An 18,389-nucleotide genomic window follows, 5' to 3' on the forward strand; every position below is an offset into this window, starting at 1 on the left:
CGATACCGATACCGATATCATAAATTTGGATATCTGCCGATACCGATATGAATCCGATATAGTGTGTTTTTTAATCAATAAAACTGTTTTTTTAATATCTTGCTGCATTTTGTATAAGTTCATACTCAAGTTTAAATAAACAATAACACTAAAGCTATTCTGTTATACCTGTATGTAAAAAATACACTGCACCCAAAATATTTTATAGTTCAGCAACACTGATCAATCTAATAAACTTAAACCTACTCCAGCCTCCATATTCTGGTATTTTAAAGAGTACTTAGCAGAAATATTAAGCAACCTAACTAATAGGGTTGCAAACTCCCAGCAAAAAAAAGGGGAACCACCCCCACCCTCCACGTCATGATGCTTAATCGATGTAATCAACTTTAATTTGATGCAGGGTGAAAAAATGCACAGAATTAAATTATTTTTCAAGAATAATTAAATAGATTCAACATCTTTCTTCAACAGAATTGCAGACTGCACAGATGGTATCTTCCCAAAGGAAAAAGTACTATAGCTTACTAGGGTATATTAGACTTAACAGTTACTATATACAGTAATGGACTTCTATACATTTTACATCAGATTAAAACTTTGGGTGTAAGATTCAGATAATTATTTATTAAAAGCTAGACATTTTAAATGAGAATAAGAAAGAAAAGTATGTCTTTGTGCCCCTTTTCCTGTTAATGCCCTATCGGCCCCCTGGCTAAACTTTGCTAGATCCGCCCCTGCACAGTTACCAGCAGTCAGCTACGTGAGAAAAGGATCCTGGTGTAGAAAGTAATATTAAATAAATTCTAACAACAGCTTATCAAGGTTAAAGGTGCTGCTGTTGTTCGCCGCTGGTTTCTCTTTCTGGTGCAAAGTGGGCCAAAAACAAAGAAGAGAGACGGACTCACGACAGAAAAGCCGATCAGCTGATCGTTAAGCAGTTTCACGATTGAAGTAGCTGCAGGAAGGTGAGGGAGAGAGAGAGAGAGGCAGTCGCTCCATATATCGGTTGTTAAGCTTAACATGGGAACGCTTTACAAACACTCAGAGATGAACTTACACACTTGCTTTACTTCTCTCTGGGATAACTTCCTCGGAGATGAAATGCTGGTTTGGTAGCAAGGCTCTATCACGTGAGCACACTGCTCGGGCGTGCTACGGTTATGAGCCGAGTTACACCGTGTCGCAAGTTTTGTGAGGTGTTTTTTTTATATTTAATGTATCGGATTACATTTTTAATTTCTCACCGATATCCGATCCAGTAATTTACGTCAGTATCGGACCGATACCGATACGTAATATCGGATCGGTCCATCTCTAATTTGGAGGCGTCTACGAATTTGGACAGCCTTCGTCACGTCGCTGTGATGTAATTGGCCTACAAATGCGGCCTCAGGAGGATGCAGCCTATTAATTTGGACACCCAAAATATGAGATAGAAGTTGTAACGGCCACCATTTTCTGTGCGAGTATTTACATGGCGTGCTGCTGGGAATAGCCTGTTTGAGTCTAAGCTTTATTTTGAGCACCTGACAGCTCTTCTCATTCGTAAACTCTGTCCATACTCTTTCCCCTGATTCTTGCATAAGTGGTAGAAGAGGTTTGTCGTGTTTGAGTATGTGGTGGGGACTCGTTTGCAGCAGAATTTGCGTAGTACAGTTTTCTGGTCTGTGTCAGACTTTTCATAACCAAACAATGTCCGTGCTATAGAGGTACCCCCTCGTTTAGGAATAAGGTCCTCGATTTGTTTTGACTGGTCCTTTTATTTGGAGCTACCTGTGCCTGCCTCATTTCCACTGGCTATGCTGGTATTCTCTGTGCCCCGATGAAAAAATATTGCCTAAACAGTGTATTTTGCAACACCACGAAGCAAACGATAGCGTATAATTTGAAACGATAGATGTTTTCATATCATCCATATATTTTGTCATATCCCACAGCCCTACCTCAGATCTATTTAAACTGGGAATGATTTGGTTTTTGTCTCACTTTGGATGAAGTTTATCATCATGCATAATTAAATTAATGCAGCTAAATTTGTGTGGTTTTCCTACAGGTGATATGAGGTCCAACATGTCAGATCTGTTGAACTCTTGTATACATGGACAGAATTTAAGCTTTGCAAAGGAGAAAACTGAGTTGGGAAATGTTAGTTTCTGTCTTACTAAATGTAATGTTGATATAAATCTTCCATTTACATTCAGCGTCACAACACTGGCTGTACCATATGCTTTTAGATCACATTTGCTGCTTTTAAAATGATCACACCTTTGTACTGATCAGTTCTAAAGAGTATGTTTTAATGCTTTATCATTTGTAATAAGAGCAGCAGCTTAAAGAGATGTAGAATGGAAAAGGCAAGAACAAAGACACTGCCTCATCATTGATGGCCTCCACCCTCACATTCTCTCCTCTGGATAAATGGGTGCCCTTGTGTCCGCATTTGCTGTGTACAGTCTACAGAATGGCTCCTTCTCTCTGCCCTGCCCTGCCCTGCTTTCACCATCTTCACTCTCTCCCTTTAGCGTCTGACTCATTGCCGTCACTGCTTCTCTTTCTTCTCAGACTTCCCAGTGCGGTGTCCACTGGTGGTTTAATTGCAGGTCATACTAAAGTCTTGAATCACCCCACGTCATCTTTTCGCATATTCCAGTGAAGTCTTGTTTCACAAGTATCTCAAACATCTTATTTCCAAACCACAACCAAATTACAGAAAAGTCAGTTTCTCTTCTAATTACCTCTGGCAATTCCCCCGAGTTGGGATATTCATGCTATTATCTATGTAATTTTGAGAATACATGCTATACTCAAGAAAATCTCAAGACTTTTCAAGGCCATTTTACACCACTTGAAAATATTAAATGAAAGTTGAATTTAATTCTGAAGTTCAAAGTTAACAAGTGCCATGTAATAACAACTCTAACGAAAAGGTTCACCTGCAGTAGAAACACTTAACATAGGTGGTTATTTATAATGAAGTGTGAGATTGTTTTACACTGGCATCACCTTTGCAACTTTAAAGTAAAACCTTTTTTTGCTTATTTGTTTGTAAATTTTTTATTAGATGACCCACTTTAGAAAGCAAAACAGTTCACACCACATATCCTAAAACTTTTAGTAACTGTTAGAGTAATGAAGGATTGGAGATGAATCTTCGTGAAATATCCCTAAGCACAGCATCAACAGCAGTGTCTTCTTTGTGTATTTTTTCTGCAAGAATCATATTTATTCAACTTATTTTAACTCTGCTTATCACAGTTTGAGAACACACACAGATGTCACCATATAAAGCATAGAATTAGTGAATTTTAGATGGAAAACGGGCAAGGTGTTTTGTATTCAACACAATAAGATGGGACTAAAAATGTAAGGTAAGGTGGGGTTTTTTGTTTTGTTTTTTTCCTTTTCAGGGTATTGTTGGGGTTAAAACATCTTGCATCTCTCATAAAGGATAATAGCTGTGACCAACCATAATCTGTGCCTTACTGTTGTCTTTTTTTTTCCCACTTGTTAAAGAGAACAAAGTGCCCTACTTTTTAATTATTTTTATTTTTAATATTTATTTATTTATTTATTGCTTTTTCATGGAGGTTTAATGTTTTTGTGTGCTGGCAATAAATGAACACTTCTTGTAAACTGAGAGAGAGGTCAGCGGCTCTAATGAATTAATCATTGGGCTTATCTAAAGCCACTGCTGTTCCCGTAACCCTAGGTAGCACAGCCAGTCGTCATTGACATTCAAAACACCAGACTCCAGCTAAGAAACCAAAACTACCCATGAACAGCCCTGTTTACAAAAAGTTGAGATGGTATGTGATTTGCACTAGTTTGGAGTAAATAAAATATATTATCTTTAGGTAAAACTAGTGAAAGACCATGCGGGCAAATGATTAAACAATTTGCCAAAAACCTCTGGGTTTTAGGGAAAAGTTACTTTTATTACAGCTTGGTAATAACATGGAAATACTGGTGTAATGTGGGCTCTAGAGAAGTAATAACCAATTAATGCACTTTAAATAACATTTAATTAAGTAAGACCAAAGTCATTTTTTCATCATACGTATTGTTACATTTGTTTTCGCATTCTTAACCCTAATTGCCATATTATATTAATTTCAGATAAAAATCAAGATTGTTACAAACTATAACTGGGTTATTGCTCTAATTTACATGCAAATTGCATCATACAGTGTGGTTACTACCCCTTTATTTCAACATCATTGCCAACTGTTACTATTTTATTACCCAGGTGTGGAGTTAAGAGGGAACAATATCTGATATCTGATATAAATGGAAATTAAAGATAACAAAGATGCTGAGTTGGTTAGAGGAAAAAAACTTGGTAAGCTTCAGAGCCTTCTGGAAATCGGCAACTGCATTTATATACATCACAACTAACTGAGCTGAAATTACCACCTCTGAACTTTCGTCTGTTTTCCCTATAATTAGAAGCAATTTACATAGGAAATGCAAACTCATAAAACAAATTTTCTGTGGGTGCACTGCTGCAAGGGTCTCTAGGGATATTCAAACCTGTAACCTTGGCAGTATTCACACCTTGGTCAGGCAGCTGTAATCTGGTGTCAGGGTGGTTGATGCACTAAATAATTTGCTCCAACCTGGCTCAGTTTCGTCTACCTCTCTCTGTCCAGGGGAGCACAGATGGATGATTGATGTATTCATTTTCACAAATGAGAATCAGCATCTGGTAAAGTTGAGCTCCACAGAGGGCAGCGCTAGCACAAAGAGTTCAGTTCGCCAATCTCCAGCTGGCTGACGAACCCAATCTATCCCTAAGGGAAACTGACACTAAATACCAACATAACAGAGATGGATAATTGGCTCTGGCTGTGACGTTTATTTCTTTTACGAGCCACAGTGGCAAATGAATGTAACAGAGTGCATTTACTTTTTATCCTTCACTAATAATCTCAGTCACATTTGTTTTTTATTGATTTAAATACACTTTCACCAAAAACTACTTAATCAATTAAACTGTTACTTTACTTTCATCAATAAAACATATTTTGAGTGATTAAATTAAAAGATTAAATTGATTACATTTTAGGGTAGGGCAATATGCCCAAAAAATATTTATCACGATATATATTTGAAAATTTGCGCTAACGATATAACTGACGATATAATTGATGTGAGACAAAATACTTTACAACTCCACAACTTTATTAGTGCAAAAATTTATTTTCACTTAAACAGGCAGCTGTTTTTTTTTTTAATGTGTATTAAAGCTATATAAAAATGTAACAGTGCAAATGCAAATTCCCTGCTGACAGTTTAACCATTTCCAGTGGAAATGGGCTGTCCTATCCTGACCATAACCATGTATAATATCCACAAAAGTTAAAAAGAGGTACTTTGCAACATGAAACTGCAGTATGCCAAATAAATGGGTCAAATACTAAAAATTTGGGGTCCTTATACACACACAATACGTTAATATTATGTTTAAGGCAATTACGTGTTACTCTACGAGGCTCCTGACTATGGTAGCGGTAATGCTCCGACAATCCATCAAGTGCTGCGGCTTCATAGCTCACCAAAGTCTTACTAAAACATGGACACAAGCCGAACCAGTTCCACATCACTGAAGTTGCACCATTTTTACAAACCAATCCTGGTTCATCTGTTTCATTCAACAATCTGCTTTTGCCCTTTTCATTCTCCGTCACCGCCATGCTCTTTCTACCATGTGTGTATGAAAACAAAGGTACAGCACATGTGCGTTTTACCCATATTCTATCGCGATGTTTTATTTTCGTATCATTGCCTAACATTGTACCAGTATTACCATGAATGGTATAATATGGCCCAGCCCTATTACATTTACACCAAGGCATTTCTGTTTCCAGATTATTATTTTTTTTATTTGCTTTGGCATATTAAAGTCTGCTTTCTTAAGCTACATTAAAGAATGTGTCTGCCAGCAGAAGCACTCATCTGTTAATTGTATTCCTGAAACAAATGACAAGGTTTTTTTTTTGCTGTAATTCATCATTTATTTTATTTGTTTTAAATCCCACAGAGATCAGACATAACTGTTTTGCTGTACTTTAACCACTTTTTAAAAAGATAATTATATTTGTTTTCATTATTTTTAAATTGAAGCATTTACAAATGATAGCATTTTGAGCTGAAGATAAAGAAAAGAGAAAAATCATTAGAAGAATCTTGACCTGTTTCCAAGATGATAAAATTTCACTTAAATGAAAAATAACTGAAACTGAAATGTCTCATCATATTAAATCATTATATTGACCATACCATTAAACCGTCATGACTGATTATGCCCTCAGAGTTCTTTTGTTTGCTCCCAGCTGTGTTTCTGTCTTTGCTCATGAAAGCTGTCATTTATTACTGCAGAGCAAAGAAAGCTCTTTCTTCTTGTAGCATTTTCTGTGCATTTTTCAGTCTGTTTCATCCCACTCTGTCTCACTTTGATTACTGGGTTGGGAGCCTGCAGCCTGTATTTATGCCGCTATCTCTCACCAGACCCTTTTGCTCTTCGTGCCTTCAACTATCTGCTGATGGGAGTTGGTCGCCGGGTTGCCTCGGCAGTGGGCAATGAGCCCTCGCTAACAGGGTTGACGTTTCAGCAACCCCTCTGTCCTCTACGGGGCTTTTCTGTCGCAGTTCACTCCCTCACTCAGGGTTATTAGTGTGCAGATCACTAGGGAGCCCGGCCCAAGCTGCACTGGCATCTGCTGGCTAATTAGCATCGTTTCTTGTACTGTGGTTTTGTTTGGTTGTTTGTATTTTTTTTCTTTTTTTAAAAGTCTGAAATCAAGAGTGCAGTCACACCTAAACTTTGTTTTCTATATGTTACAGTTAGTTTAGTTATGCAGTTTGTTCAAGCACAGTCCACCCACTTACCAACAAACAAGTGGCTAGGAGCTTATTTGTTACAGAGTTACAGAAACTTTCAAATAATGAAGTTTGGGAAGTTTAGAAGGGACATTGTGTAGCTTTGCCTGTGTTTAAAAATGATCAAATTTCAGGAATATTTTAAGACATGTTGGTTTTAGACCCTCAAATGTGGTGAAGTTGGGCGCCAGTTTAGCTCATTGGGATGAGCAGGCGACCATATGCCACATGGCTGAGAGCGGGTTCCTGTCCGACCCGCAGCCCCTTTGCCGCATGTCTTCTCCTGTCCCTCTCTCTTCTTCCGCTTTCCTGTCAGTCTTCGCTATATCTACCCAATAAAACCAGAAAGGCCCAAAATAATTTTTAAAAAGTGGTGATTTTTTTTTTTTTTTTTTTACTTTTGTTTTGTATGAATGTTAATGTAATATTACTGACCATTTCATCACTGAACCTTTAGTCTCTGAGAAACTTGCTAATTTCTCCATTTTAAAAACAAAACATTATAAAAAAAAAAAATGGTAAGAATAACCAGAGGGTTGGAGCAAATAATTTTCTTTACATTTTTTAGTCAGGTTTAATAAGGCCGATTGGAAAGCACCAGGAAAAAACAGAACAAAATATACAAGTATGGGTGTTCACAGCATTGGGATTGATTAAAAAGGAAACAGCATCCACAAGTCAAGATCTTAAGATGAATGAACCTCAGCAGGCTTCGTCTCAGTAAATAAGACTTCAGAAGTTTATCTCTCTGGTTTCACAGTATCCATGCTGCTTGTGCATGGCTTCATGTCTGTACTATAGTGTGTACTTCATCTTATCTTTTTTGAGATAAGATCGACTCTGCACTCAACCCCTAGGGCTCGCCGAGAGAGTGCCAGTATCCTTTTGTTTCTATCACCAGTGACCTTTGACCTCTTTCACTGCACTTTCAGAAAAGCCAAAGGGAGACCCATAAGCTGCACTATGCTGTTATCTGGGTAACATCAGAGAAGAGAGACCTGCTGATGTTTGGTATTGAGTCTCGATTGAATTCTCTCTTGAAAGCTTGAGGAACGGATCCATTCAGACTGTAACCTTTACTTACAAAGGACACACAAGAAAAAATAAAAATGAGATAAAAGAGTGTTCAAAAATGCTGGTTCATGTTCAGGAATTTATCTGACACGTGGAGTGCTTGCAATCCATCGTAGAAGAAATATTAACTTTTCAGCTATTTTTCTTTGCCTATTTTTTTACCCCCGTCATATGTTACTATACAGAGTCGTGTCATTTTTCACTAAAATTCAGATACCAAGACAAAACAGATGCTTGGCATCTGTTACAGAAATTTCAGCAATATTACTGTCTGAGTAGTTTCCTGTGGATAACCTTCTGGTATCACACTTTCTCCACCCCACGTGAATAACCGTCAATAGTTTTGGGGACACATGCAATGTGCTAGCATTAACTGACTGCAGAGTTAAGAGGAGGCAAAAAAGGTGCACCTCTGGTAAACTATTTATGTGTCACCCTGCGGGAGAGATGGCTCGTTTTTACCTACATTTTGATTGTGGGATAATATTCTGTAGGCTAAATGTACAGAATATTACATTTAGAAATGTCTTCACATAAAACATAAATGTTTTATGTGAAGACATTTCCTGCACATTCAGTTATTCAGTGTTATTCAGTTTGTATTTGGGGATTTACAAGCTTTTCTTTCTTTCATTTATTTATTTGTTTTTGTAGTGTTAATGTCCAGTGGGTTGTTTGCTACGCCTAGTGGCTAATTATTTTTTATGCCACAATCACCAGAAGTCGTGACAAATAAATTGGATATTTAGTATTTATTGCTGACAGATGAAGTGTGACTGATCAATCTGTTTGATTTGTTAATGAATGAGGTGTTATCTCTTGCTGTACGAGATGAAGTCATGGGAGTCTGGCAGTATGGAAAATTGGATTTTACATGATTTTTGTATTTGGCAAATGTCACTGCCAATTAAATCTAACTTGTGCTAAAGATTATACGTTTTTCAGCCAATGTGATTATCGCATTGCTACTCGAAGTCACATTTCACAATATAGACGCCAGTCTTAAGCACACACAGCTTAAGTGTATCAGATCATGTGGCACTAAGCCAACACGTGACAGATGAGATCAGTGAAGTTACAAGGAAAAGTGGAACAGTGATTCATTGCACTGTGGCTCTTCATTAGAAAGAAATACAGACACTGGCGGGAAGTGCGCTACTACAAACACAGTTATGCCAGTATAACTTAAGAACAGTGTGAGAGAGATTGTTTTAATGGTTTCTACTGCTGTCTGTATTTACAGCATTATGCTGTCAGTAAACAGAATCAGTATAATTAGTTTATGGCATAACAAAGTGAAAGTTAAACACGGGAAGAACTCTAGTGACTCTCCTTTTTTGTTTTGTTTTTTTCAAAATGTTAAACTGATATGTGGGAAGTGGGAAAATCAGAATTGTGAAATCATGTGATGAATGAATTACTGTGACGTATGTGAAGTTACTCTAAAGGAACTACGTAAGGTACTGCTCACAGTAATGGACTTGGCACAATTTAGTTAAATATTTTTAAAAAAAGCATGTAAAATGAGAGACAACCAAATAGTTGATGGTGAAGAAGAGAGAGTGCAGTTCTGTCATAAAAATGTCAGGGTCACTGTTGGTAGAGTGTTCTCTGTCTGGCTTTATCTGCTCTGCAGTGACTCATATGGGCATTAAAAATAAGTCTTGAAAATATTACTTTTGTTGCAAGTCTGCTATATTTTAATAAGATGTTGATAAAAATGTAATTAGTCAAGGCTCGCTGGTCATTCATTTGTTCTCAAACTACAAACTTTCAAAATTGCTTATTTGACTGTTGCTCGATTAAAAAACAAAACAAAAAAATCCCCAATATTTGTTCTGAACTTTCTTCTGTTTGTGTCTTCCTCCAGGTGAGGTGAAGATGGTGGACCGGCTTGCGAACAGCGAGGCCAACTCCAAGCGGATTGCGGTGGTTGAGAGCTGCTTCGGCGCTGCAGGTCAGCCGCTGGCCATCCCAGGCCGTGTGCTGATTGGTGAGGGTGTTCTCACCAAACTGTGCCGCAAGAAGCCAAAGGCACGGCAGTTCTTCCTCTTCAACGACATCCTGGTTTATGGTAACATCGTCATTCAGAAGAAGAAGTACAATAAGCAGCACATCATCCCTCTGGAGAGCGTCACCATCGACACAGTACCAGATGAAGGCGACCTGCGCAATGGCTGGCTCATCAAGACGCCCACCAAGTCTTTCGCTGTGTATGCTGCTACTGCCACCGAGAAGTCCGAATGGATGAACCACATAGGGAAATGTGTCGGAGACTTGCTGCAGAAAAGTGGCAAGTCCCCTACAGGAGAGCACGCGGCCGTATGGGTGCCCGACTCAGAGGCCTCTGTGTGCATGCGCTGCAAGAAGGTGAAGTTCACGCCAGTCAGCCGCCGCCACCACTGCAGGAAATGTGGATTTGTGGTCTGTGGGCCGTGCTCAGAGAAGAAGTACCTCCTTCCTAGCCAGTCGTCCAAACCGGTTCGCGTCTGCGAGCACTGCTACGAGCAGCTGACGTCCGTAAACCTCCAGGCGCGCTCAGACTCCATCACTCGGCCGGGGTCAAAGTTCCACAGCAACAACCTCTCGGACGATGATGACGATGATGACAGCAGTGACTGAGGAAGGTCTGATCCTCCCAACGGTCTGTCCATCTCTGTGCCGTGAAGGAAGTACTCTGCTGATTAAATTTTTTTGTTTTCCATCCTTGTGATTGAATCATGATCCACCGAGAGAGGAATTCCACCTTTTCTGGATTAATTAATTAATTCACTTCGGAGTTCTGGTCTCATCTACAAACCAAAATGTTTTACCCCTTTCTCTGAATCCAGCAGGGATAAATACTTTCCTGAACACAGTGATTAATCAGTCACTTGAGAAACTGCCTGGGTGACCAGCAGCACTTTGAGATAAAGTCTTGACTGTTCATCACAGCCCTTCTCCCTTCCATCTTAATTAGCTTCAGTTAGTCACTACAGAAAACAAAGGTGCTAATGAGAGACTTGCCCTCTGCTCTATACTCAGCTTAAGTTAATTTCTTCTCTTTCTTTTTGTCTTTTTCTTTTTTTGTCCTTACTCTCTCTCCATGGACCTAAACAAGGTAACTGCTTGTAATTTCTGCAGGGAAAAGCAAATGTTTGGGCTGTAGCCTCTGTCTTTGGTTTTCTTTCAGGGATTTCACCAAACAGGACATTATTATAACAGAATTCTGCACTATTTTTGTAAATTGGACTCCAGCAAAATGAAAAATTTCCCTTTTATAAATATATATTGTACTAAACCCAGAGCTTTTTCTAATAGATCTACTATAGCTGCTTTTGACAAATCAACTAAAGCTTGTCTCACGGTGAGTGAGTGTTTGTCTTTTAACAACCACGTATGAGTTTTCTTAGAGGCTGCCCCCTTACTTACTCTGCCTTCTCCTATACCCTCACATAGTGCCTTGTAGAAAACTCAGCTTAGCCTTCAGCAAGCAGAAAGGTTATTAGATAATAAAACAAGACTGCAAAAAACAGCGACTTCATGATAGGTTGACTCTGAAACACATTATAGAGGGTGGAGTTGTTGTTTGGTTTTGTGTGAAGACCAGGGCGATTATATACCAGGGATCAGATGGGAACGGTTCAATTTGTTCCTAGAAACACTTGAAAGTCTCTTAAACCAGCCATCCAATCTTGTAAAGGCAGGCGCCGGCTTTTTCCATTTAGCTGCTAGTGGGCAATTTTTCACTAGAGGAACCTAATTGCCTTGTTTCCATTGTGTTAAAAACCAGAGGATGAATGGAAAGTATTGGTGATCAACATTCACACACACACACACACACACACACACACACACACACACCCCTTTCAACTTTCAACAGATGGCTTGTGTGGACTGTGGCTGATTGAAATCTAGTTGAGAGGTTGCTTTAGACCTTGTGAACATTTTTCGTAGCTGACCATGGCTGGGAAATCTAGTTAGACTTCTATCAAACACCCCATTGCTGATCAAACAATCTAAAGTTTACCTTCAGAAATAAATAACTAGCCAGCCAAATATACTCTGATTCTGAATATTGTTTGAATAAAGCACATATTACTTTGCAGTGCTGGGCTGATATGTTAATGTGTTCCCAAAAAGCTGTTGCACTGACCCCTCCTGTGAATCTCACATATTTGAATTCCATTTTGGCTCTATTGTCCATCCATGCTAAACAATACCCTTCATAAAGGGCTCTTTTGGAAATATTTTAATCAGCAAGTACGCTGTGATACATAAGTAATTGAGTATTACAATCAGCTTCATCTCCAATGAGTCTTTCATCCTCTTCAGCTGGTAGGCCTTGTTCTGCTCTGCAGCTGAGCTCAGAATTTGAGACACAAAAAGCTTTACAGCTTCTAGCCACAGTAGTTCTAGGGGTTGCAGCAGATCTTCAGAGTAGAATCAGGACTCCAGTTGGCAGATGGAGTACAGGACAGTGGTGCTAGAATCCAATGAAACAAGAACTCAAACAGAGTAATGACCTCAAAGTCCAACACAATGCCAAAATGGCTAAAATAGCGTCTTGAGTAACATGAGATTAGAAGGCCTTTGGGACTGAACTTAAAATAAGGTCAGGGTGTTATCTGCTACCAAATCAGTCATGGATGGTGGTGTTCCTTCAAACAGACTGCAAAAATAAAATTGCTAAAGCAAGTTGGAAAATATTCTTGTGGGGCTGTTAAGTCTCTGCTATAACTTTAATGTCACATTATGACAAAAGACAAAAAGTGGTAAAACATGAAGTTGCTAGAGTGGGTAAAGACAAAGAATTGAAGTTTTTTGCACCTGGATGGGTTTTGTTAGCTGTAGGTTATTTTTATCTTTGTGTTATACAAACGGATCCAATTAATGTAATGTAATACCTCACAGAGAGGTAGCAGCAAGCAGCAGTTTGGATTCTGTTTGCGATGCGATTGTTTAACACTGAGCTAATGCCTCCAGTGAATGACTGAATGAATGAAATTAAATGAAATGCAGTAATAAGGAAGTTTTAGGGCCTGGTGTGTGTTTTCCTTTTTTTGCACGACTGTGAGTGCACCATAGGTTGTGAAATTCCTCCCTGCTCAGCAGCTTAGCAGGTTTTCTGGAATGAACATCAGGAAATCGGCATGTTGTCTTCCTGTCACTTGCCCTTTACTGTGCTGCTCTTTTAGGTCAGAGGGAAATACTGTGTCATAAAACAAACACACCTCTTTTGAACTCTGCCCCTCTGGCAACACAAGCTACCATAACAGTCTGTCCATCTTTCTTTCCTTCCTTCCTTCCTTGTGTACTTGCTTCCTTTTTCAGTACCATCACTTCTCCATGGAAACCACAGCTTGTAGATCATGTGACACAGTGTGTGAATTAAGTCATGTGATTGGGTACTGAACGAGGAACTGAAAAAAAAAAACCTCCTTTGGGGAATTGACTACCTTCTACAGCCTGCAGAAAACTCAGGTTCAGTTAGCTTACCAGATGTTCATGTTATCAGTTTCAGTGCGAGTTTCTGTTCTCAGTGAGTCCTGTGAAGAGTTTCATTCCTCAGACCGACATTTTCCAAATAAACAGCACTCAAAGTTGACTCTGAACTCCCCAGGATCATTAATTTCTCGGTATTTATGACCCTTGGGTCATAAATACCGAGAAATTAATGATACTCATGTATCTGAGTAATGATACTCAGATACAGATACTCGTCAGTCTGCATCTCTGCTATATTCACTCTGCTGGCTCATTCTGTGCTGTTGGAGGTCTCAGAATTGTCACTATTTGTAAAAGTGCACTTGTACCATCTAAACCAAGACTGAGTTAGGATTCTCGTCTGTCCTGTTTCCCTGCGTCACTGCATGTCGGCTCAGAAAATCCAACATTTTTATCAGATTGACGCATCACGCTTCACATTTACGGGCGTTCACAATATTCTCAAGAAAAGATTTTGCAACTCTGGAATATTGACGGGAATTTTTTCCAGTCACGTGAGAAATAGAAGACATGCAGTACATGACAGTCATGTCATCTGCCAGGAATGCATAGAATGCCAGCCATTTTACCTATTGACAACTCGACTGAACGAGTAATCTTAACATTTTGCATTAACCTGTCAGCAGCATGGATGAGACTTTTTTTGTTTGTGATTTAAATGAGCTACAGAGAGTGTAAAGGTCACCATAAAGTCAGCTAGACTGCTGCATTGATTTCACTAAAGTGCATCTGTTTGATCGGCCAACTGAAAAAGTCAAGACACCTCCTACGGGGACAGCCTGTCACACCCAGCTCCATCCAAGCAGACTCTCACTCACGTGAAACTTCATTTTCACAGACGGGGTGAAAGTGTGAACTTGTTTTTTGGAAGTTTTCTTCTTGTTAAATAGAGCACACTAACTGCTTCAGGTTTTTTGGAATGAAGCTCCTCATAGGTGTTTGTTTAAAACATTTAAAGGCGTGGGATAAGATGTACGTGAGCGCACTGCAGTCAGGACTAGAAACAGAAGCCACATAAGTGATTTTGCTTTTATCTGAGATCAAACGGGAATGGGAAAACAAGTTTGCGTTGCTTCTAACAAAAGCTGAACCTTTACCTTTATGTGCAACACCTCTGTGTCTACAGACGATTTCCTTCATTTTGACTTTCTTTCTACACAGTTATACGGTAACAGTACAGCATTAAGCATCTCAGTAAACCAGCAGAACAGGAAGAAGAAAGGGATCATTTTCTTGTTATGATCTTACAGGTTAAACTTTCTGGTATTGTTATAGCGATAAGAGAAATGACCATGTTAATGATCACTAACCAGCTGTCCTTTATACTCACTGTGGCGGTGGTGCTCACGGAGAGACAATGACGTCACAGTCGAATCCAGAAGCACAAAGTCCGGCCTCAGGTTTGCTGTGGATTGCACTCAACAAAGTCGGCACATGGACTCTGATCCAGGTTGTTACCATATACTGTCAGATCCACAGCGACTGGACATTTTCAAATGAATCCTCATGTTGTTTTAAGCCTGTTGATTTTTGTACATTTGTACAGATTTGGGTTCTTTGGGTTGTAATGTTTTTGTTGTACAGTTCTCATCAGTGTCTGAAATGACGCTGTCTCAAGTCTCCTTGTGCTCAGCCCTCCTCTTCGTCCTGACTGTCACATGTCATCAGCATCTGTAGCTTTGCAATACGGTTAAAAAACAGATGGGAACGTTTTGATGGCCACCATGCAGCCACGTGTGTTTTAAGAGATCCTGCTCCTCAGGAAAGGCAACAGCAGCCGGCAAATATTAAATGCCTGTTTCAAAGACACCTAGTTCCTCTGTTTTGGGTTTTTTTTGGGGGGGGGGTATGCACTTAAACTGGTCACAACTCTGATTTCTCGGTAATAAAACTTCTAGTGTACAGTACAAAGACTAAAGATTGCAGTGTGTCTTTGTATTTGTATTTAAATATTTCATTCCACAGTTTGACTAAAATTGAATCAAACTCCAGCCAGATTAGATTTTTTTCCACCTCCCAACCTCCCAGACATATTGACCAAGAGAAATGACACAGTCTGATGCAGACGTACAAAAACCTGATGAGTAATTACTCCCCCCACAAGATTGTCTGTACAGTGTGATCCTGCTGCAGACTGAACCATGAACATAAAAACAGCATCTAAATCTTGGCTGATTGAGAATGTTACACTTAACTGGCTTTTATTTTTTTCCCCACTTTTCCTTCTGGCCAGAACTTTTGTACTGTAAATTACAGTGTCCAGCTGTTTGTGTGTTCACGCTGTGAGCAACATGTCTGACACGTGGCGCTGTTTGTGTTGATTGTAGATTGAGGGTTCTGATTACTTCTCCAAGCATTGATTAAGAAAATGTCACATGTAAAGAAATCGCACATGTAATTGTTTTTGATTTTTGGAGGATTTTTTTCTCTTAAATGGCCCATTAGTGAAACTAGGAAGGGCACGTTAATAACAAATAAATGAAATAAAATTAAACCTTCAAATGAAAGAGTGAATATAATGTTTGTTACTTGTGACTTTTTTTTTTAAGCTGATCACTCCTCTGCTGCATTCTGGCGATGCGCTTGTATTCAAAACTCTAAAATTATCTCAAGCATGTGACCTTTATGTTGTGTTTATAGGTCATGAACTGGCCAAGCAGTGGAAAAGTCACCAGAGGCTGTAAATAATCTAAATTTAACATCTAGTATTTGTTCTTGTTAGTAGCGTGGATTTGCAGCTGGAAGCTGTGCAGAAAATTGATTCGTTATCATGATTTTTCTCGCCTTTTCCCAGCACACATTTCAGCCTTCAGTGGCTGTAAGAACAGCTGAGCCAGCAACAACACTGCAGGGATAATTAAAGCTCAAAATCTGCTTTTTTGGACAATTTGCTGTGAGTCTGACACGTACAGGTCCATCAGGATAGTGTGGACTCACTGTATACATATGTCCAGACTTAAGCACCAAATGTAACAGAAAGACAGTCTTTGAGTCCAGAGGTAAAATACTAAGGCTATAAAGATATAAAAAGGAGAAAAGTGAATGCTTTTATTTTGAAAATATGGGCCAATTATTTTTATATTCAGCCAGTAAACTAACACGTGGTGGTTGAATGCTGCTAAATTCAGCTCATGTCGCTCACAGTATGAACCACTTGGGTGAGGGTGATGATGTCTTCAGGTGTGGATATCCCACACCTGAAGTGAATCGGAGAAGAGCTGCAGATCCTGAGCTTTTCACACATTTTCCTTAGGAGCCGACTTGGGACAGCTGAAAGAGATCTCATTGCTTCTTGTGATTTAGGTTTTGTTGTACAAATGTTTTCTGTTGCTGTTTGATCTTATTGTTTGTTTTATTTCCTAGTTTTGCGGGTAATCTTAATTCTCTAAAAAGGGCTTAAATCAGAATGTAACCCAGCATATCTTCTTCATACTAATTCTTTCAGAATTGCTTTAGTACCTCTTATATAAATGATGTATTGGTTAAAATTCAAATATTGTCCTGTGTTGTCTTTATTTGACCTCTTTCTGGGAAAAAATAAGAGGGTCATCTTGTGAAAATAGATTTCATGATTATTAAACCTGATTTTTGCACTAACAAATGCAACTGAGGTTGACCTCATCTTTAAAAGTGTGTTACTGTTGAGTGTGTCTTTTTTTTTTTTAGTTATGTAGTAATTAAAGAAAAGTTGGTATGAAAATCCCAGCAGTAAGAAATAAAAGCTCGTCTTCACAGTCATGACAAACAGGAAAACCAAAGAAACGTAAACAGCTCGAACTAAGTGTACTGTGGTTGACTGAGTTCCTGATTAAGATCAGAAGCTGCACGGAGAAATCAAACACCCTATACACTCCTGGAGACTAAAGGGCTGAGTAAAAGTGCCCAAATTAAGTCAGAAAGAAGAGCTGAAGACACATTTATCTCATATTCTATGACTCGAATAGGAAGGGCTTAAAAAAAACAATATGCCAAACCAAACATCTGGAGCCACCGTGGCAACACCTTGTGTATAAACTAGCACCCAAAGTAGCTTCATTGTGTAACCCCTTTAATTAGCTCTTATAGCAACATATAAACACTATAGACTAAGTAAGTTGGTATGAAATTTTAATTACACTATAATACTTTAATGTAGTCAAATGAAATATTTATAGATTATTCACTAGATATTGTAGAAATATTACATCAATATGTATGTAAAATGCCTTATAGCCTTATAACACTATAGTGTTTAGTACAAATGTCATGCGGTAATCTAAAAATAAATATATTTCTGTGGGTCGGTAGTGGAAACAAACTGGCAACTTGTGGGTAACATGTGGACACTTGTTACTTTTAGTCTAATTTAAAAGCATGGGTAACATAAAAATGGCCACAGCCATTGTGATGTCACCTATTGACTTTAGATACCATATTTGGCCACTGCCTCGGTTGACAAGCTGCATTCACAAATTATATCAGTGCAGCAGAGTTTAATCTGACAGACTAATAAAATGCTAGTTTTTAACTCACTAAATCCTGGATGGTGTTTACTATACAGCGTGCTGTAGTGTAAGTCAGATAATACATTAAAAATTGCACTGAAAGGCTCCCAGCAGCACACACATCATACAGTTTAATGACTGAGGGTAGTGGATGAAGCCTAGCAAAAGCTGATTGACTCCAGATGTCTGTTTGGATGCCTGTCGGTCCACACCCCTGATGCAATTACCCACTGGATGAGCTGTCAAAAGTAATCACCCCAGGCAGAGTTGTAATCCATAGAAGCCAAAACACATTTAACTTTTTGCTTAACTTTTTAATGCTGTACAGTTGGACATTTTAACACAGGAGCCTATTGTGATCGACTCCCTTTTGGGGCTTTCCTCTAGTGGCTGATAGAGGAACTGCAGTTGTTGTCACTTTGCATAGACTTCATCTCTCAGCTCTGGAGGTGGCCTGTGCTT

At 38.9% G+C, this 18,389-nt stretch overlaps 1 protein-coding gene across 1 annotated transcript in view; it reads left to right on the forward strand.

Moving 5' to 3' along the window:
• The window catches only part of plekhf2 (pleckstrin homology domain containing, family F (with FYVE domain) member 2), a 37,555-nt gene extending 20,496 nt beyond the window's left edge, over positions 1-17,059 (forward strand). The window contains exon 2 of the mRNA XM_031745904.2: positions 9,827-17,059. Within this exon, the coding sequence (XP_031601764.1) occupies positions 9,838-10,578 (741 nt within the window). The 5' untranslated portion in view covers positions 9,827-9,837 and the 3' untranslated portion in view covers positions 10,579-17,059. The remainder of the gene's footprint in view (positions 1-9,826) is intronic.
• Positions 17,060-18,389: the final 1,330 nt, after the last annotated feature.

The sequence above is a fragment of the Oreochromis aureus genome, linkage group 11 (genome assembly GCF_013358895.1).
Source record: "Oreochromis aureus strain Israel breed Guangdong linkage group 11, ZZ_aureus, whole genome shotgun sequence".
Classification (NCBI taxonomy): Eukaryota; Metazoa; Chordata; class Actinopteri; order Cichliformes; family Cichlidae; genus Oreochromis; species Oreochromis aureus.